This window comes from Ambystoma mexicanum, chromosome 4p (genome assembly GCF_040938575.1).
Source record: "Ambystoma mexicanum isolate Mex_15411 chromosome 4p, UKY_AmexF1_1, whole genome shotgun sequence".
Lineage (NCBI taxonomy): Eukaryota > Metazoa > Chordata > Amphibia > Caudata > Ambystomatidae > Ambystoma > Ambystoma mexicanum.
The window spans coordinates 1,105,933,294-1,105,960,369 of record NC_090927.1 but is presented as its reverse complement, the minus strand read 5'-3'; the positions used below and the strand labels follow the sequence as shown (position 1 = coordinate 1,105,960,369).

The following is a 27,076-nucleotide window of genomic DNA, read 5'->3' as shown; positions in this document are numbered from 1 at the left end:
GAGTTGCCTGGGTTATGAGTAAGAAGGTTATTTAGGTTGGCCAGAGAGTGGTCAGTGCGAGTGGAATCCAACTACAGTTAATGGGCCACTTGGTCATATTGAAGAAAGAGGTTCGGAGAAGAAGAGATGAACGGGTGCTGGGTGGGTGGTGGATGAAAGGGAAACGGAAAGGGGTGGGAGCAAGAAGTTAGATGGAAATGTGTTGGAAGGAGGAGAAAGTAAAGTCGGAGATGCGAGAGGGGCAGATGGTGTGCACTTGCTGATTATCAGACCAAAAGCGAAACCTTTTTTGTTAATGGAATGGAGTGGGATCAGGTAGAAATGTGAGTGTGGAGGATAGCCAGAGTGGTTGTGTTGAGAGGCGAGATCCCCGTTTCTGCTAAGGCCATTACAGAGAGTTTGGGATAATGCCGTCAAAGTGATGAGTGAGAAAATATTTATATTTTAATGAGGGACTGGACACCCCAGAGCCTCAGAATGAATTCAGACAGGAAGCAACACGGTATAGACGAAATGGGGATGTTTTATTTATTTATTTTATTGTTCATTTATAACACGCTTAATACCAGCGATTGGTTTCTAAGCGCAGTATCGGGTTTTGAACCTGTGTTGCGCCGCGTTATCTTGCCTCCAAGACAAACCCGTTGCCCCTGAGCTATCCTTCCTCCCTTAAAGGGAAAGGGGTAAATGAGGTTGGAGCAGCAAAAGTGGAATAGGGAGGTGCAACCATGGTGCCATTTTGGAGTTGTATAGAGGATAAGGATGGGAAGTGATAACGAGGGGTGTCAGGGAGACAGACCATGGGTATAGGCTTGGGATCCATGAGGGAGTGAGAGGACAGTAAGAAGGAACGGGATTGGCAGAGGCGTGGTGAAAAGGATAGTGAAAATATTGTGAGAGGGCTTTGAGTGTGGAAGCACAGGGGTGGTGTTGCTCATCTCATTAGATGGATGGGGAGCACAGTAGGAGTAATGGATTTAGCCCTTGGGCCTCATTCCGAGTATGGCGGTAAGGGATAGCGGCCACCGCTAACGAGAGCGGTGGCGGTAATCCCTTACCGCCATACTCCGAGTTCCCTTAGCGCCATGGTGCTTTTAACACCTGCTTTTAGCAGGCGTTAAATACCATGGCGCTAAGGGACCTTGATGTTAATTACGCCACCGTAATTTACGGTGGCGTAATTGACGCCTTCCCCACTCCCATTATGCCCTATGGGGCAAGAATGGGAATGGGGAAGGGTAAATGGGGATTGGGGAATTACCGCCCCGCCAACCTTGGAATGGGGCGGTAATTCCGCCAACCACCAAGGCGCTGCCGGTCCGGGTACGGCGTCAACCAAGGCGTTAATAGCGCCATTGGTTAGCGCCGTACTCGGAATGAGGCCCCTTGACTCTTTCACGCCTAAATAGCGCCAAGTCGGTAATATTTTTATCATGGACTCCTTTAGCAGAAGACACTATGTGATGGACACTTGGATACATATAGCTGCTAGCGAGCAACACTTACAATTAGCTGGCAGCTGCCAATAGTATAAATTGAGAGATTGGCAAATGAGCAGGTAGGCTGCCAACAACCAACAGCAACAATTAGCTGGTGGTCCAGTAGTGTTCAATAGTAAACTTGAAGAGATAGGCAAATGAGCAAATAGGCAGGTAGCAATCAACAGTAAAAAATCAACAGGAAAGCTGATAACAACAAACAGTAGAAATTAGCCGATAGGCCGCTAGTGACCAAAGGTCAAAATGAACAGATAGGCTGGTAGGCAAGAAGAGTAACATTTAGCAGGCTTCCATTACTCTACCTGCATGCTACTCCATCTACAGAACATTCCATTCTCTGGTTGACTATGTGGGTTCCCTGATAGAAAACAGCTGAGCCTCTAGCTGACTATTCTCGCTCTATTTACTCCTGGATATCTGCATGTTTTTGTGAACATGTGCCTTGCATGAAAGAACATGTATGTGTCTAGATCCGTGCGCCACCTGAATATCTGTTTGCTTGCCTCTAAATGGGTTCAATGTATGTGTGTGCGCGCGTGTGTGTGTGTGTATGCTTGTTCCAAATATGAAATATTATAAGGCAGGGAAATGTAATCTATCAGATCCATCGATTGATTGACAGGAAAGGCCTCTTCTGAGCGAAGAAGAATTGCATCTGTTTGGCCAGTCAGAGCTGTGATTGATCTGGAAGCAGGCTCTAGTAATTAGCCAGCAGCTGTCACATAACCTGATCAATTTCGATTTTCCGTGTCCAGGAAATAACAAAATCAGGCTTATAGCAACATTGCTTTTGAGAAGCTCCATAGAAATATTGCAGTAGCAGCGAATTGCTCTCTCGTAGGATTTCGCGGTGTCATCTTGTGCATTGTTGCTAAACAAGCTCTAGCCCCTTTGTGATAATTGTTACAGAGTTAAAAATGCATAATGCGTATACAGTTTTTTTTTTTAAATGTCCTATTAATCTGTTTTCAGTTGAAGATTACAATTGCCTTGGTCACGCACGTTCACTGGTTTTGGCAATGCAATGTAGCATGTCATTGATGGTATGGTCACAGACTGCATGAAACAGTCTCAGAGTTCTTTTTGCAGCAGTTCTTGTAGGTGTGCCCCAGGTTCTCAGTGCAGCTGTTTAGAATTGAATGACCAATGTATGCTTGCATGAACAGTAATCCTTTCTTTCTGTGTACCGCAGGCTGTGCACCAATCACAATCAAGTACCTTGAGTGGCGAAACATAGAGTCCATTGTGGCGGTGGTCTTCTCCTGCCTGGGCATCCTGGTCACCATGTTCGTTACCCTAATCTTTGTGCTCTACAGGGACACCCCTGTAGTAAAATCCTCAAGCCGGGAGCTCTGCTATATTATTCTCGCCGGCATCTTCCTGGGCTACATCTGTCCATTTACCCTGATAGCCCGGCCCACCCCGGCTTCCTGCTACCTGCAGCGTCTGCTGGTGGGACTGTCCTCTGCCATGTGCTACTCTGCCCTGGTGACCAAAACCAACCGCATCGCCCGTATCCTGGCCGGCAGCAAGAAGAAGATATGCACCCGCAAACCGCGCTTCATGAGCGCTTGGGCCCAGGTGGTTATCGCCTCCATACTGATAGGCATGCAGCTGACGATCGTGGTCACCCTGGTCATCACGGAGCCCCCTATGCCCGTTCTCTCCTACCCAAGCATAAAGGAGGTCTACCTGATCTGTAACACAAGCAATCTAGGTGTGGTAGCCCCATTGGGCTACAACGGGCTCTTAATCATGAGCTGCACCTACTACGCCTTCAAGACCCGCAACGTGCCGGCCAATTTCAACGAGGCCAAATACATCGCCTTCACCATGTACACCACCTGCATCATCTGGCTGGCATTCGTCCCGATCTACTTCGGGAGCAACTACAAGATCATCACCACTTCCTTTGCCGTCAGCCTCAGTGTGACGGTGGCCCTGGGGTGCATGTTCACTCCCAAGATCTACATCATCATCGCCAAGCCGGAGAGAAACGTCCGCAGCGCGTTCACCACCTCCGATGTGGTGCGCATGCACGTGGGCGACGGCAAGACCCCGTGCCGATCCAATACTTTCCTGAGCATATTCCGGAGGAAGAAGCCTACCTCTGGCAAAACAAAGTAAGTGGTTGTGGCATGTTCTCCTTCTTGCAGACTTACCCCAGCAGGTAGGTTGACTGAATTTTAGGATCTGAGGAATTGCACTATAAGGAGGTATCATAATTAATCAAAAGTGCAGCTGAACTTAAATAATCGGTAAAATGGAAGCCCTGGTGGTTCTTTAAATTCCCATGGTGGTGCAATGCTTTCAAGGGGAATGGCTGTCTTCAAGTGTCTAGAAAACCTTGAGTCTTGTTGCCTGTATGTGATGTTAGCGGTGCCCGGGGGCTTACTTTAGTTTGTTGCTGATTCTCACATTATGTTGTGAAGCACTGCACCTTCACAGATGACATGAGAGAAACGGTATCCAGTCATTTTTTTCGAAAACATAGTTTCGAATGACAAAAGTTTAGAAGAAAATGCATCGAAAAAATGAATTTTTTTGTAGGTAAAGTTTTTTTTTTTACTGAAATGGGTGTTAAGGGGTAAAAAACAGGGCTGTGGGACCACCCCCATTACATTTTTTTTTTAAAAAAATGCATTTTTTCGACACATTTTAATTCTAAACTTTCCCATTCGAAACTATGACATTCGAAAATATCACTCTAAACAGAGATAAACTAAGAGCTCGCAAGTGAAGAATATAAATGTAGATTCATCTTTAGATAAAACAATTGATCACTGTGCAGTTTTTTTTCTTTAACTGTTTCGCCCATCTGCATAGAGTCATTTCTGGCATTTAGACATGTTATAGGCACGCCATTTTCTTCTCCAGCATATGCGTGCAGAGGGCATTTGTAAACTGGAAATGAAACAAAGAGCCTTGTTAACAATTTGGCGGTAAATTGGTGGTAAATATGATTTACGGGGAACATCCTTTACTGTTACCAGAACTTGGCATTACCATGGGTTTGCGAGTGGTGGTAAGGTGGTGTCAATCCTCATTCCTGGAGCTCCTACGGCTGCTACATGGGGATTTTTGTCAGATTTACTGCAAGCGGTAATTCCGTACAGTAAATACGCTAACTTGCGACAATCAAGAGGCGAATTCACCGCCAGCCTCCGCTTGCAAGGAAAATCCCCATTTAAAGCAAAAAAACTCGGAATCTGGCAGTGCCGAAAAAGCAGCGCTGATTCCACCACTGCGCAAAAAGTGGCGGTAATGGAATTGCTGCCGCTTTCTTTCAGCACTGGCACTGCGGAACACCTAATGAGGCTCCTGTGCAATGGCCTGATGCACAAAGCGCATGCAGGCTTTGGGTACATGTCCTACATGTGCACACATTGCGCTGTACTCAGCCACGTGCAATGCCACTGAAGGGGTGGGGTCGAGCCGGCCAGAGGGTATTGGAATACACCCTCAATGTGATGCCGTGGAGTATGTGCGTCCCTCTTCCTGCCGTTCCTGGCACCTGCTCTGTCCGCGGACCTTGCGGTCTCGGAGGATAACGGTAGGCAGTCGGTGTTCATTGTGTACCCGTGGCCTGCTCTTCTGGGTCCTGCCCAGCAACACTCATGAACAACATGGCTACCAAATGGGTTACAATTCACAGCTAATTACTAAATTGTAATCAACTAGACGGTGCAGTCTGCCAGAGACCCTTGATAATTATTTATTTGAATGCTGAAATTGTATTGTGCGCTCTGAAGTGCTCTATAGCATGCCTTGTAAAGCTTGTTTTGAACCCACACAGTGGACTTCTTTTAAGCTGCAATAATGCCTCTCTCTATTTTGCTTCGGAAGGAGGGGGCGGGGCATCGGGCCTCATTACGAGTTCGGATGTATCTTGGCAGTAAATCTGCCCAGATACCACAAACTATATTACCGTTGCTGCCACTTGGTTCGGCGGTATGTTATCCGGATTACAAGTGGCGGTAGGCAGTTTTAGTCCCCATTCATTGAAATCCATAGGACTCCCTGGGGGATTTGGCAGAAGTACTGCTGGCAGTAATACCGCTGAATTGGCCGATTTTGGGCACTAAGGTGGAGGAAATACCTCCAGCTTCTTGCTTGCGTTTATTTTCCTCCACCTTACCTCCAAATTCGTAGTCGGGCAGTGTGGTAATGCGGCGGAATAAAGTATTACCACTTCATTTTTCTGCACCACCCACTTAAAATAAGGCCCATTTTTCCGTTGGAGCTGCTTCAAGACTGTAGCTTGGTGGCCATTTTACAAAACCTCTGTGCATGGAAATGTAGTTGCTCTTTTGCGTCTTATTCACCTCTATAAATAGTTTGCTCCAAAATGTAAGTGCACCTTCATAGTCCTTGTTCGGGAATTATATTTATATAGAGAATTATTGTGTTGCTTTATACCAGTTTGAATGGAAAATTCATTTTTGTATTGAGACAGTTACTCAAAAGAAAAAAAATACTTAATGTATGAAAAAAGTCTATTTCTATTTCCATAAAAAAAATATGATACGGGCATCAATGCAACTATATACTATCAAATATAATGCAAATACAGGATACTCTGTTACGCATCGTTCACAAAATCTCAAGTTTTTATTTTGCTATAGAAAATAAGCCATATATACAAAAAACAGAAGACACGACAGAAAGAAGAATTGGGGATGCAGTGGGAATTTCAAAGAGCAGGCTTTCCAGTGTCTCTTCCATAAGGTTCTAAATCAAGTCAATTTCTGTTTCAGAGCATGGGCCCTTTATGTCCCACCCAGTGGACTGTGTTCCCAAAACAGGCATGGGATAAAGGATGGCCATCAACTTCTCCTTGGCCTTCCACCCAGGTTAATACGGGCAGCCTACACTCTCATAAGTCACAGCTAAGACCCTGATTCTTAGCTATACGGGAGGGACGGGTTACACAGCAAATTCAGTGTAGGTGCCCGATACATGGAAATGTGTGCAGAAATCGAGCAGGGGCTGCGCGCCGAGAAGGACACTGCGCGAGCCTGCGTGCAGAATAAAAAATGCTCCGCCCTGCTTATTCATAGAATTTACCGCGCAAAGTAAACATAATCGCAAGTCGCGACCGGAACACCCACAACAGCCAGAACAACTACTTTTGCACGCTCCGCTGGGCGTGAATAGACACAGCCTTCAAACAGTGAGTGGGGTTCCCCAAAAGCAGGCCTGCATCTCAAGGACCATGCGCAGGGTCCCTGTAACTATATCCGGCACCCTGACAACATGCGTATGAAAAAGTGTATCTCAGTAATTACTGAGGAAATCTGTGTGTGAACCCCCGCAAACTGTCCCTGCACCCCGCCACACAGCATACACGCACCCCTAAGTTGGATCGGAACCCCGGTTGCATACACGCACCCAGATATCCGACATTCAAACCCACCCCCACGCTGCCATTCCTATGCACAAGTGTATTTATGCCTGCCTTCGGGTGGCGGACAGAGTGAAGGACTTGCGTGGTCATTTCCCAGCCGAGAGGTTGCGTGATTGAATCCATAAATATATCTCGTGCAGCGCAATTGTGTGCGTACTTGGGACTGCTAGTAGGCTGTCCCTCGGAACGCCCACTTTTTTGCATGTTTGTCCTCATTTCTGTTGTCCCGCCCCTTCCCACCCCTCTGCTCAATCCACGCCCACACTCTGCGTGGAGTTTCGTGCAAGGCCCTTGACGTCTCGCAAAGATGTGCCTAGCCTGCGCAAACTCCATGCCAGTGCAAGAAAAGTACCACGCATTTGATACCCTTCTTTTCACGCACATTAGTCCATGAATCAGGCCCTAAACCTCTTAGTTAATATGAGGCCAGCGCATTGGACTCACTGTAAACATGGAAGGGAACCTCATTGAAGATTTGCATCCAGTCTTCTAAGAATGACGTCTTAAAGATTTTATTATTTAGTCCTAAAGTCACTCTTAACTGAGGGATGCAATGTACCTCCTTGTTTATGGTACCTCGTCAACGATGTTATGTTGTGTTTGCCCCCTCAGACCATTTTCATTATGCTTCCAAGTGCCAGAATTGAAACCAGCAGGATCATTGTGTGGGATTGACGTTCTACTGAGGTATAACATATAAGTATATCGTTGGATGCAAAAGTGGGTCATTTATTCTGCACCCCGGAGTCAATTGTCAAGCAACTCGTTTTCCTCGTTGCTGTTGATAAAAACAGGTGCATGATCAGGGCCGGCCTTAAGGCCAGCAGTGCCCTGGGCGAACTGCCCCCCCCTTTGCCCACCGCGCCCCCCAGGCTAACAGGGGGCGGGGCTGAAGGGGGCGGGGCCAGGATGGGCAACTTTTTTTTTAACCTCCTCGCTCCGGCGAGGAGGTTAAATAGGTGCCGTTAGCACCCCATTGTCATTGAATGAGCCCGTCATTGCGGGTTCATTCAATGACAACGTGGCGCCTGCCACACCTTCTGCCACCATGCCAGCTCCGGGGGGCGTGGTGGGGGGCTAATGGCGAATTTTCTTGTAAAAAGTGTCCACGGCGGAGGGGCGCATTTAAATGCACCCACCGCCGCAGGCACCTTTTACAGTAAAAGGCTGCCTGCTGCGCCTTGTCCGAGAACGCCAGCTCGGGGGAGCCCTTGAAAGACTCCCCTGCGTGGCAGGGGCAAAAGGCACCCTGGGGGGCGTGGTGCCCCAGGCGGTCCCCTGGCTGGCCCCTCCTAAGGCCGGCTCTGTGCATGATCGCCCCAGTAAACTTGTTACATAAAGTCCCACTCCATTTCACTGTTAGCCCTGCCCTTCGGGGGCCTACAAAGGCTAAACTAAGCAGCGCCTCGTGGGATTGAACGGGAAGCAGATGCTAAATTTGACAGTCGAGTGGTCACTGAAACCCGAGTTTTCAATAGTTAAAGGCGAGCATACTGATAATATATTAAAAGATTCAAATACATGATCAATCCAAGAGGCGCAAAGTCCTCGTCTTCAGGCTATTATACAAGCCTATTCAAAAAGGTCGAGCATAGTCGTCCTTGGCACTTAAGGGGTGGCCAGTGCTTCATTTTTGGCAGTCTTTGCTGGTACCCAGCCCCGGGACATATTTTGGAGGCGGGACTGAGCACCAGCACTTCTTTAGTCATTTGGAAGCAGAGAAGAGGGCAGTGCCCAACACTCCTGTACATTTTTGTGTTTAGCAGTCAAAATAATAAATCCTGCTGTTCCTAGTCAATGTACACTTTATTAGCTTGCAGGTGCCTGGGGTCGCCATCAGGCTTTTAGTGCAGTGTCAGTGGTGGCCTGGGGAGCGAGAGGCAGGTCAGGACAACATTAGCAAACTAAACCAGTGCTTTTGCGGCGGGAGCGTGGCTACTGGATCTTTGCACAAACCTGATGACAGAAAAACAATATCGATGGATGGGATTTGCTTTGACCCTGCTGGCCCAGCCCCTGCTAATGTCATCCAATCAGAGGAAAAGTGGCACAGTGCCGGAGCCAGTCATCTTCTTTTCTGGCTTCTGAAGTATGGGCAGGCCATGCCATTTAATGGTCAGGGCCGGTCCTAGGATTTGCAGGGCCAAGTGTGGCAAATTAAGTGCAAGCCCCTTAATTTGCATTTAATGTACTAGAGGAAGTGACATCACAGTGGGAAAGGGCTACTTGCCTGTAAACATAGTTCTTCATAATTTAAATATTGCCTCAGACTGGGAAATTCCTGAAATTTAAAATAAACATTTACAGAAGTAAAACTCTCATTTAACATAGGTTTTGCCTATAAATTGAGAGCACATGCCACCTTGTTATTTATACAGCACCTTTGTCCAAAGCACGTTAAACAGAGCATCTTTACATACGTTATTATTACCCAATCGACATCTTTCCCAGGCAAATCATATTCATAATGACTGTCTTTGTTCGTATTCACGTCTCATATATTCTTTTAGTGTCGAGTAATAGCTTCATTGCTTCAATACTTTGTTTTGTTTAGTATGTTTTGTTCTCTGTGTAACTGGATTGCAGAGCAGTGGTGCCTCTAGGAATTATACTTGGGGAGTGCAGAGGTCAGCATGCGAAGGTGGTGGGACACAGCTGCTGGTAAAAAAGTCATAAATAGGAAATGCACAACTGTGCCGTTTGTGTGCTCAATAACATCCTGATTTTTGTTTCCCAGCAAGCCGTGTGAAAGCGCTATCATCTCACTGCCATTCTCTTCCCAATCCAGTCTCTTTCTGCTTCAAAAATGTTCGTATAAAAACGAGCATTGGCAATGCAAACAGTTTGGGCTTTTGTGTAGGCATGAGTGCCGTGCACTACTGTAGTGGTATTAACTGCCCATCAATGGTAGCAGATGCAGAATGCTGCGAGTGCCCGGAATATAACAGCAGTGCCTGGCAAAGGCCTAATACTTATACACACAAAACTGTTGGCTTTGCCAACGCTTGTTTTTTAAAGGACTTTGGTGAAGGATACGCAGAGTGGTTAGACATAGATTGGTCGAAGGCTGGCCTGGTTAAAACATGTTTTATTACACCAGTAGCATGTTTACAGTGCTAATTAAGCCAACTCGCAAAAGACTGCTTTGAAAAAACACTGGCGGGCACTTTGAGCATAGTTTGATGGTAAGGCTTGAGACACCTATCTCAGAGATCCCAGAAGGATGTGTTTTGGGTGAGCAGGGGCAGGACGTGGGTGGGGACGCCCATAGGGATTAGCATGGCTATGGGCAGTCAGAAGCTCAAACTGTTGGCATTGCCAATGCTTCTTGATGGAGGATGTGCACATCGTTTCGTTCAGCGTGTGCTATTTTGGAAAACAAACAGAATCCCAAATTGCAGTTGTGGAAGCATCCACTTGTATAACGAAAGAGATCACCTTCTTAAAGACATAATATTTCACTGATCAAGTGTGACACGCACCAAATGCAAAATAAGGCTGAGGGCTCGGCTACCAGAAATCAATTTATTGGCAACAAGGAAATATGTAAATGTGCAAGTTCATGCGGTTACATTGACATGTTGCCCACGCGCCCACGTTTTACCGAGAAAGAAGACAAATGACCACTTTCTCCGTGCTCCGATGTGATTTTTTGGTTTTAATTTTTTCTGATTTTTTCAAAAGTTATGCGCATTTGACGGTGCCCTTTGTGATTACACGTGTTTCGACGGTATCCCTGTCTTTCTCAAATCAGGGCCAATGGTGCTTGTTTGAATATATAGTCTTTAGGTCTTTGGTATCAAATCACGGGTTAAATCCCAGCCTCCATTACTCGGTCTTGTGCGAGGAGAACACTTTCGCACAAGACCGAGTAATGGAGGCTGGGATTTAACCCGTGATTTGATACCAAAGACCTAAAGACTATGGGCCTCATTACAACTCAGGCGGTAAGGGTTTTACGGCGGCGTAAACAGCGCCGACCCTTACCGCCTGAGTACGAGGTCCCTTAGCGCCATGGCGGACTTAACACCTGCTTTTAGCAGGTGTTAAAATCCATGGCGCTAAGGGACCATGGAGTTAATTACGCCACTGTAATTTACGGTGGCATAATTAACGCCTTCCCCACTCCCATTATGCCCTATGGGGCAAAATGGGAATGGGGAAGGGAAAATGGGAAAATGGGGATTTACCGCCCCGCCAAGGTTGGAATGGGGCGGTAAGTCCGCCTACCACCATGGCGTAAATGTAGTTTACGCCATGGTGGTAAAGTCACGGCCCAGGCGGTAACTTACCGCCTGGGTCGTAATGAGGCCCTATATATTCAAGCAAGCACCATTGGCCCTGATTTGAGAAAGACAGGGATACCGTCGAAACACGTGTAATCACAAAGGGCACCGTCAAATGCGCATAACTTTTGAAAAAAATCAGAAAAAATTAAAACCAAAAAATCTCATTGGAACACAGAGAAAGGGCTCATTTGTCTTCTTTCTCAGTAAAACGTGGGCGCATGGGCAACATGTCAATGTAACCGCATGAACTTGTCTTTCAATTAAACGGAGTCGAGGAACCAGATGCTCCGTTGTTACCCTCCCATGCGACCCTGAAAAGGCAATTACCAAGTACATAGAGGGGCGCTTTGGTCCAACTATGGGAAAACCCCCCCTTAAAAGGTTCCTCAATATTGATTCAATGTAAATGTGCAGGTTGTGATATAATAGTTGATGTTTAACAATCACATAACTTACATCAAGCAAAAGAATAAGCTTAAGAAATTCTGACGAGGTTCAATGCATGATGGTGTTTGTGGGGAGAGTGGGTGTGTGTGCCAGTGCAGTAGCAAAGGTTCTCTCTTATCCACAAGATTAGCTCCTCTGCGGGGGATTATCACCACTTTCGGGCATAAAATGCATGTTGTCATTCCCTTAAAATAATCCAATTCCATCTTCCCCCGCATCTTCCCTGTATCTTTGAGCTAAGGCTGCATCAAAGTACTGCAAATTGCAATAACGAGGACGGCAAAGGCGAAACAGCCATGTTCAGCTAGAGACGACTGCAAGAAGATTCAATGAAAGTAGCAGAAAACAGCAGCAGGAAGGAGCCGCATTGGGACACGTGGGCACTTTAGAAAGAAACGAACACTTGCTTTTGTGCCGTTTATAGTTGTCACAGTGCCCGTCTGTGTTCTGGATAAATAGGATGGGAAGAGCCGTACTATATTATTTGGCCTAGTACTCGGCCCTCCCATCTCCATACTATTACTTCTTACTCCCGACTCCCTTTGATTTACTTCTTGTTCCCTCCCTCATCCCAGAATGTGTTGACAGTGCTGTCCCTTCCCCCACCTCCCCTTCCTTCTTGGACAAGCCTGCTCTATGTTATGTCCTGGACTGCGGTCACACAGGCCAGGCAGACCAAGGCTGGGGGCACCCAGCCAACATGCTGGGGGCACCCAACAGACACATTGGGGGTCATTCCGTGTTGGGCGGTAAGGGATACCGGGCACCGGTAAGGAGACCTGTGCCGGTAATCCCTTACCACCCAATTCCGAGGTTCCTTAGCGGGAACCGTAAAGGACATGTGGTCTGACCACACGTCCTTTACGGGTCCCGCTAAGGGACCAGGGCGCTAATAACGGGCATGCTATTCCCGGGCCCGTGATTAGCGCCTTCCCCATTCCCATTGAGCCCTATGGGGGCTCAAATGGGAATGGTTGGTTGAATGAGGACTTACCGGGTCCTCCAGGGTTGGAATGACCCGGTAAGTTCGCATTCCACCAGACCGGAACCAGACCCATTTGGGAGGTAGCCATGGTGCTAACAGCACCATGGCTACCGCTCAACTCGGAATGACCCCCATAGACTGCAATCACACAGCTGGATTCCAGGCAGGGGTCTACCTGCTTATGTCCGGATCACCTGACAAGACACCAATGCTGGGGGCACCCAGCAGACATCTCAGGACTGGGGGCACCCGGTCAGCCTGTGAACACGCAGTTTCCTCCATGTCCTGGGGGCACCCAGGCCAACGTCAAAGATGGTGCCAGCGTTGCCCAGCAGAGGGCACTGGTGCCTGCATGCAGGGTTGTCCAGGGCCCTGCAGACAGGGGGGCTTATCACGGACATTGTTGCCCAGCAGGGGCACGGTCCGTGTGGAGGACCCCCACCTGCTACGCAGCGCCAGTTTTCCGCTCCAACAATGATTCACACAGGAGACAGGGCTCCATAACCTCAACTAACTAGCTGGAACTGGCTAGTCCCTTTTTATTGTGTAGATCACATGGTCACCACCATGTGGCCATAGCACGAGCCCTGGGAGATACCATGCTTCCAGGATGGGGTGACACACCATACTTTTCCATAATGAACAAACAAATGGGAAACACCATTGGACATTGACTCAATCAAACAACACAAACAATAATGCTTGGCACCCAGGTGCAAATAATGTTCACATACATAAGAACTCAGGTTGGGACATACACTACTTCCAAAAGCATAACACATCTACTAAGCCTGGGTACAATCAGGGTCGGTGAATTGCTGGTGACCCATTGGAAATTCCACATTTAAACAAACCCTTTATTGACCTGGGTGAGTGAAACTTAAACTACTGAATGCCACCATTGTTAGTACCTGGAACCAGTTAAAGCATGTCCACAATACGCATGATGACAGCTTCACCTAACCCCTTGACTAGGGCATTTTAAGCAAGTCCAGGGTCTGCAGGCTCACAGCCTTCATGGGGATGGCTACTGAGTCCATATTACGCAATTGCGGGTCCGCAGGATACCAGTCCGACTTCCGATGACATCCATTCAGGACAGTCCAGTTCACAGTTAAGCGGCCGGCAAAGCCGCGCCTGGGGTGGCACCAGGGGCCACATCGGTCTAGTCCATAGATGGTAGGGGCAAACAGCGGCAGGGTACTGGTGGCGGGAGGACAGGCCAAACATTTGTTTCCCCCTCTACCCAGGGGTTGCTGGCAGAGGGTGCACAAGCACTCACAAGAGCTGCAACCCTCTTCCATTCCCTCCTTTTTTCTTTGGCAATCACAGGCCCGTGGCCCAGGGATGATGACAGCATTTGAAGTGCATGCTGGCATGGGGCTTGCCACTGAATATTGGGCATGGGCAGCCACGCTCTTTCCATTATGTGCATTAAACAAATCACCACCCATGGCCCGGGATCTTGACTGGGCACTGGGGCCTCTAATTTCAGAGCTCCAGCACCAGAGCACTTTCATTTGTATGTGTTCCGTCCTGGAGAACGGCACGACACACCGCCCATGGGCCCGAGTCTACGGAGGGGCCTATACTTTTACATGTTATTGATCCGCACTCAGCGCGCCATTTCTTTCACTGCCAGCGGGATCGTTGCCTGAGGAATGCAGCCACCCGCAGGACTTCTCCCTCTTGGCTCCAGATTGGAGCAACAAACATCATCTGCCCGGCAGCCTGGGATCTAGTTGGGGGCTGCCGGCACCGCTGACACGCTTCTTTGGTGTCGCCCGCAGCGGTGGGCAAACAACGCTCCATACCAACGCAGTTTCTCACTTCTTCTGTCAGTGGACACCGCAGGGGGGTGCAACACACCTCTGGTGGGTGGTGTCATTCTACTCGCGGGTACTCCATTTCTTCCTCATCTCAGACGGCAGCATCGCCAGTATCCCAATGCCCCTCCACCATGTGGCAGAGATCGCTTGGCACCTTTCCTTTCCTTCTCAGGGGGGGACACGACGCAGACCCCATTCAGGGCCCAGCACTAGACACTGGACAGCCACGGCAGTCTTGCGGGTTCCTCCTCCACAGGGCACGGGCCCGACCTCGTCGTCTTCAGTGTTATGTCCTGGCCTGCGGCGGTCATGCAGGACAGGCAGGCTCTACAGTGTAATAATGCCTAGTAATTATACTTAATCCTTTATATAACATTGGTGGGGGAGAGCGGCTGTAGGTGGAGCATATGAGTCAGGTGGACTCAAACGAACCCCGGAACAGACACTGTTAAAAAAGGCGGGGTGCAAGTTGTGGTGGGTGGAGGGTACAATACCTTACCTGCTGTTGCATTTCAGCCAGGTGCTGCCGACACAGGCCAGCGGCAAATCAGACGACCGTCAGACAGCAGTTTGCACTGTAGGCCTAATAGGCCCCTGGAGGCTTGTCTGACAACCAGGCCAGAAATCCCTCCCAAATGGGCACCGACACACAACGCAAGTCCAGGCGGCTTCCAAGTGCCGAAGTCACATTCCACAGTCACGGTGCTACTGCTGGCAAGGCCGCTGCAACAGACGCTGCATCAGACGTCCTCCTTCGAACATTCTGAAAAGGTGATGTCATGTGAGATCATAGTGGCAGCTGCACGGAAAAACGGTTACATTGTTACCGTTCTGCGTCATGCTGGTGCCGCGGGCCCACTTTATCCCCTCGCTCTCCCCTGCCCCGTGATTGCTATTAACTTTTGTAGACGCAGTTAAGCAGCATGGGTCGCCCGTGTGTGTGCTGACAATGCACTGCAGCAAGCTTAGCTACTCTGAGCACACGGACACGGCCTTCGCTGCTGACCTGAAGACACCCTCTGTGCGGGGCGCCACGAGCGTGGGGCCAAGTGCAGCGGCACATGCTGCACACGCCCAGCGCCGGCCCTGTTCAAATTGCTTTCTGTGCACAGCAGAACAGTGATCGCTTGTCCCCGCCCCCTCCACGCAGTGAAGAGGAAGCCAGTCAAGTGGCACAGCGAGTAGAACGCTCGCTTTGACATCTGTGCAGAGCTTGCTATCGCAGGCTCGAATCTCGGCAGGGCCAAACTCAGCCTTTCATCCTTCCGAGGTCAATAAATGACCACCACACACCTTGGGTAACCCTCAGATACCTGAGAGTTCGTAGCACTATATAAGTGCCAGATTATTATTATTAAACTCATGCTGCTCGCCGATTGTACCTGCCTTTATCATTCAAACAAAATAAAAGAATAATTGCCAAATTGTACACGTTATACCTTGATGTAATGTGGCTCACCATCCTATAGTAACATTAGTTCTTTTTTATGTGCTTTAGATCCAAGAACTTTTCACATATACATGCATCATAAAATACACATTTCATCGTAATGCATACATCACTGAATCAATCACAATACATACGCCCCCTCAAATCAATAGATTCCAAAAGTTTACAGCAATCCAACATTTAAAACTCTAATAGTGGCAATGATAATATCAATTTCTTTCAAATGTTAAATACGTTGCCAAAATCCCTCTAGTGATAAAAAGTTCAAATTCCATACACATTTACCATGCATTTGATTACGTACTTAAGACATTTAGACAATGTTAAACATTCCATAAATAAGTGCTTTAGAGTTTCCACCGAATTATTACAGTGGCAGCAAATTCTCTCATTTCTCCGAATCCTGGCTCTCATACCTAAAAATCTCCTTAGTCGGATATAAATTCAATTTAAATGTTAAAATTGAACTTCTAAAATCCCGAGGAGGGGGTTTAATCAAATAAGGTGCAACAGTATTAAAAGCTTCATTTTTTTTATTGTTCATATTAGCCAAAACAAATTTCGATTTTTTACACAAAGTACAAAAATCATCAAGACATACAAAACTAGATAACATCATTTATAATCATTTAGAGCAATTAAAAGATAACTACATAAAACTTTACTCAACTACACCACAATAAAAAGCTTCAATATCCCATCTAAAATGTTCAAACACACGATATGTGCTCGATAACTCTCGATTCCACAACCAATCTGCTGCAAAACATAAATTTTTTGTATCTCTGGGAAGGAGGCACAACTCCTCTTTCGAGGTGAAAAAAAAAGCAACTCCTCTTTCGAAGAAACATGCATTCTGGGACCTGTAGTTTTGTTTGTGTGGAAAAAAGCAGGCCTAAACATACAAGCACTCAAAGTAGCAGTGGTAGGGCACATAAGATACAGAGCCATTTCCGAAGAGTGCAAACTACTTTTATAATATAGTGTGGTCACACTGTGGAAATAAAAGTTCATCTGCATGACCGGATGCAGTACATATCTTACTGAAGCACCCTCCTTGGGAGACTGAAGGAGTTGTTCAGTATGCCCTTGTGTGGAGAAAGTTCATTGTGGCAACTGTTTAAATGATTCCAGGAACTAGCCCTGACTGAAATGTGAGTTCCCGACCTGTAGCTGCCTTTGAATGCCAGCAGGACTAGGGAAAAACATGTAGAGGTTAGGCCAATTCTGACATGTGGTGTACTAGACAATTACCAGCGATATAAAGGAAGCACTCCCCCAAAAGGAAAAATGAAATGCTGAAAGAAACACGTTGTTGAAAATTAGATCCCACATTTGGTCATGGTATGGTCCGATATATTATACCATATAGCATAATAAAAAGAGAATTGCACTCGCGCAATTGCCACAATAGAGGTTATTTACTGTAGGATAATTTACTGCCTGATAGACTCGCTTTACATAGAGAAAGGGATGATGATAAATACTACTCCTTTTAAGCATTGGAATTGTTTTAATCTGCTCAATTAAATACTGGATTGAGCAAGCTATTACTTGCCAATGTGTTTTGCAGGGGTGTTGCTAGGTCTGGAAAAGATCAGGGGCTAAGCTAATGCCGGGACTGGCGGGACTCAGGGCTAGCTAACCCTTTGGTTGTAGCACCTGAGCTTCCATCCGGGGATACAACCAAAAGACCCAGGGCTATAGCCCCCTCACCCCCCCTCCTTTCCCCCCAGCAACACCTCAGGATTCACATTCACGATCATTCGAAGCAGCTACCCCCTCCCCCGCATTTTGAAAGGCTAGTTCACCATTGCAGCTTTGTTTAAACAGTTGCCCCTGATTGCTTCTTGCCATGAGAGCTGTCCCTTTCTCTCGACCATGAAAGTTTGTGCAGCAGAATCACTGACTATGACTTGGAGAATTGGGGCCTTGTCGTCTTCTAAGGCCGAGCCAACGGTCCTATTCTTACCTTCGAATTTCTTAAACGCATGCTATTTACAACAGTCTCAAATTAGGCGACCTACCTACATTGCAAAACCGTTAAAACAACTGTTTTTGTATTAAGATGATTATGTTGTGAGATTTGTATTAACAAAATCTCTAGTCTCATCCGAGTGCATCGAAATGTATATGTACAATATGTAAAAAGATTTTAATGAGCATATTTTAAAAATAAATAGTCTCAACCATAAACGAGTGAGAAATATAACGCATCCACAATACCGCATCCTAAAATAACGCAGACATCAGAGCTAGTGAGTGCCTGCAAAGTAGGGTCGGACTATGCAGTGCAGTTACATATGAATCTGGGGGTGGATTACATGCATCACCCACCAGGCCTTGCACCCTAAGTCAAAATAAACACAATGACAACCCTCGAAAAACAATGACATTTGTGATGTCATCTTTGATGTCCTGGGTGTTAGTCTTAGCAGTGCACGGTGGTGGCGCGAGTTATGGTTGCTTAGTTTACCATAAGTGGCGAATTTCAAGGGTTTTTTCGGTTTTACTTGGAACCATAACGTCCCTTTGACAAAGTTTTTTCACTGAATTTCATAGGTTTTTAGTAGCGCAACTTAACCATAACGTCCCTTTAACAACGTTTTTTCACTGAATTTCATAGGTTTTTAGTAGCGCAACTTAACCATAACGTCCCTTTAACAAAGTTTTTTCATTGAATTTCATAGGTTTTTATTAGTGCAACTTAACCATAACGTCCCTGTAACATTTTTTTTTACTAAATTTTAAATGTTTTTATTAGTACGTCACCATAACATCCTTTTCAATAGATGAAGACCACTAACATCTTATGCCCTCAAAGTGTGAACGCCGGGTGGTAAAAAAAACAAAAAGATGGCCACCATGAAAAAGGAAGGCAGGGTGTATAAAGAACACAACAGGGCATGAGCGGGGGGTGGGGAGGGAACAGGGGAGACACATGGGCATGAACGGGGGTGAGAGGGAACAGGGTACAAACGGGGCATGAGCAGGAGGTGGGGGGTAAAGGAAGGAAACACGGGGCATGAGCGGTGGTGGGGGGAACACGAGAGAAACACGGGGCATGAGCAGTGGGTGGGGAGGAACATGAGGGAGACACGGGGTATGAGCGGGGGGTGGGGAGGAACACGAGGGAGACACAGGGCATGAGCGGGGGGTACAGGGCACACACGGGACATGAGCGGGGGTGGGGGAGAAAGAGAGACAAGGGGCATGAGCGGGGGGTGGGGGGAACACGAGGGAGAGACAAGGGGCATGAGCGGGGGGGTGGGGAGTAACATGAGGGAAACACGGGGCATGAGCGGGGGATGGGGGAACACGAGGGAGACACAGGGCATGAGCGGGGGTGGGGCCAACAGGAGAGAGACACGAGGCATGAGCAGGGGGTGGGGAGAACAGGAGACAGACACAGGGCATGAGCGGGGGGTGGGGAGAACAGGAGACAGACACGGGGCATGAGCGGGGGATGGGGGGAACAGGAGACAGATACCGGGCATGAGCGGGGGGGTGGGGGGCAACAGGAGACAGACACGGGGCATGAGCGGAGGGGTGGGGGGCAACAGGAGAAAGACTCGGGGCATGAGCACGGAGTGGGGAGTTACAGGAGACAGACACGGGGCATGGGTGGGGGCAACAGGAGACAGACACGGGGCATGAGCAGGGGTTGGGGGAACAGGAGACAGACACGGGGCATGAGCGGGGGGTGGGGGGAACAGAAGACAGACACAGGGCATGAGCGGGGGAGTGGGGAGCAACAGGAGAGAGAGCGGGGGAGTGGGGGGCAACAGGAGAGAGACACGGGGCATGAGCGGGGGTTGGGGGGCAACAGGAGAGAGACACGGGGCATGAGCGGGGTGGTGGGGGGTACAGGAGACAGACACGGGGCATGAGCGGGGGGTGGGGGGCAACAGGAGAGAGACACGGGACATGAGTGGGTGGGAGGAACAGGAGATAGACACGGGGCATGAGCGGGGGGACAACAGGAGACAGACACAGGGCATGAGCGGGGGGTGGGGGGGTACAGGAGACAGACACGGGGCATGAGCAGGGGGTGGGGGGATACAGGAGACAGGGCAACAAGAGACAGGCACGGGGCATGAGCGGGGGGTGGGGGCAACAGGAGAGAGACACAGGGCATGAGCGGGGGGTCGGGGGAACATGAGACAGACACGGGGCATGAGCGGGGGGTGGGGGGAACAACAGAGGCAGACACGGGGCATGAGCGGGGGTGGGGGCAACAGGAGACAGACACGGGGCATGAGCAGGGGGTGGGGGGCAACAGGAGAGACACGGGGCATGAGCGGGGGGTGGGGGCCAATAGGAGTGACACAGGGCATGAGCGAGGGTGGGAGGAACAGGAGACAGACATGGGGCATGAGCAGGGGGTGGGGGGACCAGGAGACAGACACGGGGCATGAGCGGGGGGTGGGGAGAACAGACACGGGGCATGAGCGAGGGGGTGGGGGGCAACAGGAGACAGACACGGGGCATGAGCGGGGGGTGGGAGGAACAGGAGACAGACACGGGGCATGAGCGGTGGTGGATGAACACGAGAGAGACACGGGGCATGAGCAGCGGGTGGGGAGGAACATGAGGGAGACACGGGGTATGAGCGGGGGGTGGGGAGGAACACGAGGGAGACACGGGGCATGAGCGGGGCGGTACAGGGCACACACGGGACATGAGCGGGGGTGGGGGGAAAAGGAGAGAGACAAGGGGCATGAGCGGGGGGTGGGGGGAACACGAGAGAGACACGGGGCATGAGCGGGTGGGTGGGGGGTAACACGAGGGAAACACGGGGCATGAGCGGGGGGTGGGGGGAACACGAGGGAGACACAGGGCATGAACGGGGGGTGGGGGCAACAGGAGACAGACACGGGGCATGAGCGGGGGTGGGGCCAACAGGAGAGAGACACGGGGCATGAGCGGGGGTTGGGGAGAACAGGAGACAGACACGGGGCATGAGCGGGGGGGTGGGGAGAACAGGAGACAGACACGGGGCATGAGAGGGGGATGGGGGAACAGGAGACAGATACGGGGCATGGGCGGGGGTGGGGAGAACAAGAGACAGACACGGGGCATGGGTGGGGGGCAACAGGAGAGAGACACGGGGCATGAGCGGGGGCTGGGGGGGCAACAGGAGAGAGACACGGGGCATGAGCGCAGAGTGGGGGGTACAGGAGACAGACACGGGCATGAGCAGGGGGTGGGGGGAACAGGAGACAGACACGGGGCATGAGCGGGGAGTGGGGGGAACAGAAGACAGACACGGGGCATGAGCGGGGGAGTAGGGGGCAACAGGAGAGAGAGCGGGGGAGTGGGGGGCAACAGGAGAGAGACACGGGGCATGAGCGGGGGGTGGGGGGTTACAGGAGACAGACACGGGGCATGAGCAGGGGGTGGGGGGCAACAGGAGAGAGACACGGGGCATGAGCGGGGGGGTGGGGGGTACAGGAGACAGAAACGGGGCATGAGCGGGGGGTGGGGGGCAACAGGAGAGAGACACGGGACATGAGTGGGTGGCGGGAACAGGAGACAGACACGGGGCATGAGCGGGGGGCAACAGGAGACAGACACGGGGCATAAGCGGGTGGGGAACAGGAGACAGACACAGGGTATGAGCGGAGGGTGGGGGGAACAGGACACAGACACGGGGCATGAGCGGGGGGTGGGGAGAACAGGAGACAGACACGGGGCATGAGCAGGGCGTGGGGGGCAACAGGAGACAGACACGGCACATGAGGGGTACAGGAGACAGATACGGGGCATGAGCGGGGGTGGCGAGAACAGGAGACAGACACGGGGCATGAGCGGGGGAACAGAAGACAGACACAGGGCATGAGCGGGGGGTGGGGGGAAGGGGAGAGAGACACACGGGGCATGAGCGGGGGTGGGGGAGGGAGAGATACACACGGGGCATGAGCGGGGGTGGGGGGAGTTAGAGAGACACACAGGGCATGAGCAGGGGGTGGGCGGGAGGGAGAGAGACACACGGGGCATGAGCGGGGGGTGGGCAGGAGGGAGAGACACACACGGGGCATGAGCGGGGGGTGGGCGGGAGCGAGAGACACACACGGGGCATGAGCGGGGGGTGGGCGGAAGGGAGAGAGACACACGGGGCATGAGCGGGGGGTGGGCGGGAGGGAGAGAGACACACGGGGCATGAGTGGGGGGTGGGCAGGAGGGAGAGAGACACTCTGGGCATGAGTGGGGGGTGGGCGGGAGGGAGAGAGACACACGGGGCGTGAGCGGGGGGTGAGCGGGAGGGAGAGAGACACAAGGGGCATGAGCAGGGGGTGGGCGGGAGAGAGACACACGGACATGAGCGGGGGTGGGCGGCGGGTGGGGAGAGACACACGGACATGAGCGGGGGGTGGGCAGCGGGTGGGGAGAGACACACGGACATGAGCGGGGGGTGGGCGGCGGGTGGGGAGAGACACACGGACATGAGCGGGGGGTGGGCGGGGGGTGGGGAGAGACACACGGATATAAGCGGGGGGTGGGAGAGACACACGGGGTGTGGGAGAGACACACGGGGCATGAGCGGGGGGTGGGCAGGTGGGAGAGACGAGCGGGGCATGAGCGGGGGGTGGGCCGGAGGTAGAAAGACACACAGACATGAGCGGGGGGGTGCGGGAGGGCGAAAGACACACGGACATGAGCGAGGGGTGGAAGAAACAGGAGACAGACACGGGCATGAGCGGGGGTGGGGGACTTACTGTGCAGGCGGGATACAAAGCCTCTCATGCGAGGAACAAAGATGGCGGGCGTCTCTGAAGCCAGACGCACTGCACGCTTTCACGCATCCAATGAGAGAGCACGTCAGATGTCCGCGGACATCACGCAAGCTGCTTGCCCAATCACCGTCCTGTCCGCGGAGCGAACAGGGAAGTGTGTCCGCGAAGCGAACACAGATATCACTAATTTTTTTCACTTACGTTTGTCTTTTTTTTTAAAACTACTGGACAGATTTACACCAAATAAAGCAAAGCACGCTTTCCGGACCAAGCTGCCGCTCCTGCCGCAAATTTGGTGTAAATCCATCCAGCGGTTTGGGCTGTAGGTGCGAGCAAAGTTTTTTCCCATTCAGTCTATGGGAAAAAAAAAAGTTTTGGGACCCCACCTATAACTTTGCCCCCCCTGGCCTGGACAAATCCTCACCATACTTTGCAAAACAATTCAGAGTGACCCAAATACTTTTTTTTGCAAAGTTTGGTGAGGATTCGTCCAGGGGGAGTGAAGTTATAAGCCGCCCAAAAAGTGCTCTTCCTATGGAAACAGCAACTTAACCATAACTACATGGCCACATATATATATATATATATATATATATATATATATATATATATATATATATATATATATATATATATATATATATCGCAGGTGCCAGTGGGTCTGCATCATTGTTGTCATCTCAGACAGTTCCTAGTATATATTTGATGAGGCAGTGTTAGCCTTTTATCCCTTTTTCTTTGGGAGGAGGAGGCATGTAAGCCTTCTACTGATCTACAGTGCTGTTATATGCCTGTGACACACTTTCAAAAAACGATGACAGTTTAGGGTTGAATGGTTCGAAGACGAATGGAGCTTATTTACATCCACTAGTGTCGGTTGTCGTTTAAATCTCCTTGTCCCTCCACGGACCTCCGCAATCATACACTTTCGCACACTTTGCGTGGCAAGTGTGGTTCCTTAGAACACGGCTTCCTCTTCCTGTTCGTGTCAGAACGCCCACCGCCCGAACCCAATCACGCATTCAGCTTTCCGTTCTTCCTACTGCCGCCATTAACATCCACAGTCTACAAGTACCGCAAGACTGTAGGACTGTACTTTGTGGTACTTCGCGGTACTTCGCGGTACTTCGCGCACCTGCTGTGGTTTTGAAGGGGGTCTGTCAAGCTGTACAAACCTCCCGTCCACACACAACGACGGCAAAAGCCGCAGATGCGGCACTCCTGCTGACTTGTTCTTAGCGTCAGCGGGACTCGCTCCCAGAAATTCACTGTTGCTAAATTCAAATGTGTATGCAGAATTCTGCACTCCAGCAGTGCCTCTCAGCCACCCACAGCAGTACTTGCTTTCTTTCATCCCCCCCATTTCCTTCAGATGATGTTCCTCCCCTCCCAGGGCTTTAAGTGGGGTAAGAAATCTAGGGGTAGGGGGGCTCATTTGTGGGGGTGGCTTGTGGGATGGGCGTGGCCTACAAAAGTACACAAACACATATATGAATGCATTTATATACGTACCTTACTATGGTTTGTGTACTATGCAAGCCATCTTTTATAAACATAGAAATATGTTATATTTCTCTATGTTTATAAAAGATGGCTTGAAAAGTACACAAACCATATTAAGATACACACATGAATATATGTTTAACAAAGGTAGCGGGCGCCCCTCTCTCGCAAGAACAGACATGATAACCTGTTCAGTGGTTATTAACCACTTGAGAGTTCGCAGCCACTGCTTTTACTCACTGTGCCTTTCACAGATGGGAAATATCCATTTGCATATCAGTCTTTGTCCTGCCCAGGGGCAGTCCAGCACCGAAATACAATGGCAATTCCAATCTGAACGAGAGTACCACCAGCAACCCCATACACGTGTTTCACCCTTGTTGGGGATCATCAGTGAGGTGAAGCTGATGCCTCTCTAAGCACAGTGAGAGGGAGACCACGTCTGGTTGCCCCCAGGAGACCTAGGGTTACCAATCCCAGGTTCCTTAACAATTAGTTTAACAAAGGTAGCGGGCGCCCCTCTCTCGCAAGAACAGACATGATAACCTGTTCAGTGGTTATTAACCACTTGAGAGTTCGCAGCCACTGCTTTTACTCACTGTGCCTTTCACAGATGGGAAATATCCATTTGCATATCAGTCTTTGTCCTGCCCAGGGGCAGTCCAGCACCGAAATACAATGGCAATTCCAATCTGAACGAGAGTACCACCAGCAACCCCATACACGTGTTTCACCCTTGTTGTGGATCATCAGTGAGGTGAAGCTGATGCCTCTCTAAGCACAGTGAGAGGGAGACCACGTCTGGTTGCCCCCAGGAGACCTAGGGTTACCAATCCCAGGTTCCTTAACAATTAGTTTAACAAAGGTAGCGGGCGCCCCTCTCTCGCAAGAACAGACATGATAACCTGTTCAGTGGTTATTAACCACTTGAGAGTTCGCAGCCACTGCTTTTACTCACTGTGCCTTTCACAGATGGGAAATATCCATTTGCATATCAGTCTTTGTCCTGCCCAGGGGCAGTCCAGCACCGAAATACAATGGCAATTCCAATCTGAACGAGAGTACCACCAGCAACCCCATACACGTGTTTCACCCTTGTTGGGGATCATCAGTGAGGTGAAGCTGATGCCTCTCTAAGCACAGTGAGAGGGAGACCACGTCTGGTTGCCCCCAGGAGACCTAGGGTTACCAATCCCAGGTTCCTTAACAATTAGTTTAACAAAGGTAGCGGGCGCCCCTCTCTCGCAAGAACAGACATGATAACCTGTTCAGTGGTTATTAACCACTTGAGAGTTCGCAGCCACTGCTTTTACTCACTGTGCCTTTCACAGATGGGAAATATCCATTTGCATATCAGTCTTTGTCCTGCCCAGGGGCAGTCCAGCACCGAAATACAATGGCAATTCCAATCTGAACGAGAGTACCACCAGCAACCCCATACACGTGTTTCACCCTTGTTGGGGATCATCAGTGAGGTGAAGCTGATGCCTCTCTAAGCACAGTGAGAGGGAGACCACGTCTGGTTGCCCCCAGGAGACCTAGGGTTACCAATCCCAGGTTCCTTAACAATTAGTTTAACAAAGGTAGCGGGCGCCCCTCTCTCGCAAGAACAGACATGATAACCTGTTCAGTGGTTATTAACCACTTGAGAGTTCGCAGCCACTGCTTTTACTCACTGTGCCTTTCACAGATGGGAAATATCCATTTGCATATCAGTCTTTGTCCTGCCCAGGGGCAGTCCAGCACCGAAATACAATGGCAATTCCAATCTGAACGAGAGTACCACCAGCAACCCCATACACGTGTTTCACCCTTGTTGGGGATCATCAGTGAGGTGAAGCTGATGCCTCTCTAAGCACAGTGAGAGGGAGACCACGTCTGGTTGCCCCCAGGAGACCTAGGGTTACCAATCCCAGGTTCCTTAACAATTAGTTTAACAAAGGTAGCGGGCGCCCCTCTCTCGCAAGAACAGACATGATAACCTGTTCAGTGGTTATTAACCACTTGAGAGTTCGCAGCCACTGCTTTTACTCACTGTGCCTTTCACAGATGGGAAATATCCATTTGCATATCAGTCTTTGTCCTGCCCAGGGGCAGTCCAGCACCGAAATACAATGGCAATTCCAATCTGAACGAGAGTACCACCAGCAACCCCATACACGTGTTTCACCCTTGTTGGGGATCATCAGTGAGGTGAAGCTGATGCCTCTCTAAGCACAGTGAGAGGGAGACCACGTCTGGTTGCCCCCAGGAGACCTAGGGTTACCAATCCCAGGTTCCTTAACAATTAGTTTAACAAAGGTAGCGGGCGCCCCTCTCTCGCAAGAACAGACATGATAACCTGTTCAGTGGTTATTAACCACTTGAGAGTTCGCAGCCACTGCTTTTACTCACTGTGCCTTTCACAGATGGGAAATATCCATTTGCATATCAGTCTTTGTCCTGCCCAGGGGCAGTCCAGCACCGAAATACAATGGCAATTCCAATCTGAACGAGAGTACCACCAGCAACCCCATACACGTGTTTCACCCTTCTGGCTTGAAAAGTACACAAACCATATTAAGATACACACATGAATATATAAATGCGTACATTTATATGTTTGTTTGCGTGCCTTACTATGATTTCTGTACTTCAAGATGGCTTTAAAAGTACTCAAACCCTAGTAAGGTACGCACAGAAACATATAACATTTATATATTTGTGTGTATACTTTTCAAGCCATCTTTTTTAAACATTTCTATGTTTATAAAAGATGGCTTGAAAAGTACCCAATTCAATCCATCTTGGCTTGACTTGTGTACTTTTCAAGCCATCTTTTATAAACCTCGAAATATGTCTCACACTGCGCTTTTATTTGCCTGTGCAAGCATGCGGTACTCTGGATTGTAAGTGGGTTCATGCTCGGGAGACTTATGGCAGCAGGGCAG

The 27,076-nt window shown here is 49.7% G+C and overlaps 1 protein-coding gene across 3 annotated transcripts in view; it reads left to right on the top strand.

The window, feature by feature from the left end:
* GRM1 (glutamate metabotropic receptor 1) overlaps positions 1-27,076 on the top strand; it is a 2,116,184-nt gene that overhangs the window by 1,881,495 nt on the left and 207,613 nt on the right. For all 3 annotated transcript variants that reach the window (XM_069606696.1, XM_069606695.1, XM_069606697.1), the window contains exon 8: positions 2,692-3,622. In XM_069606696.1, coding sequence (XP_069462797.1) covers positions 2,692-3,622 — 931 coding nt within the window. The remainder of the gene's footprint in view (positions 1-2,691; positions 3,623-27,076) is intronic.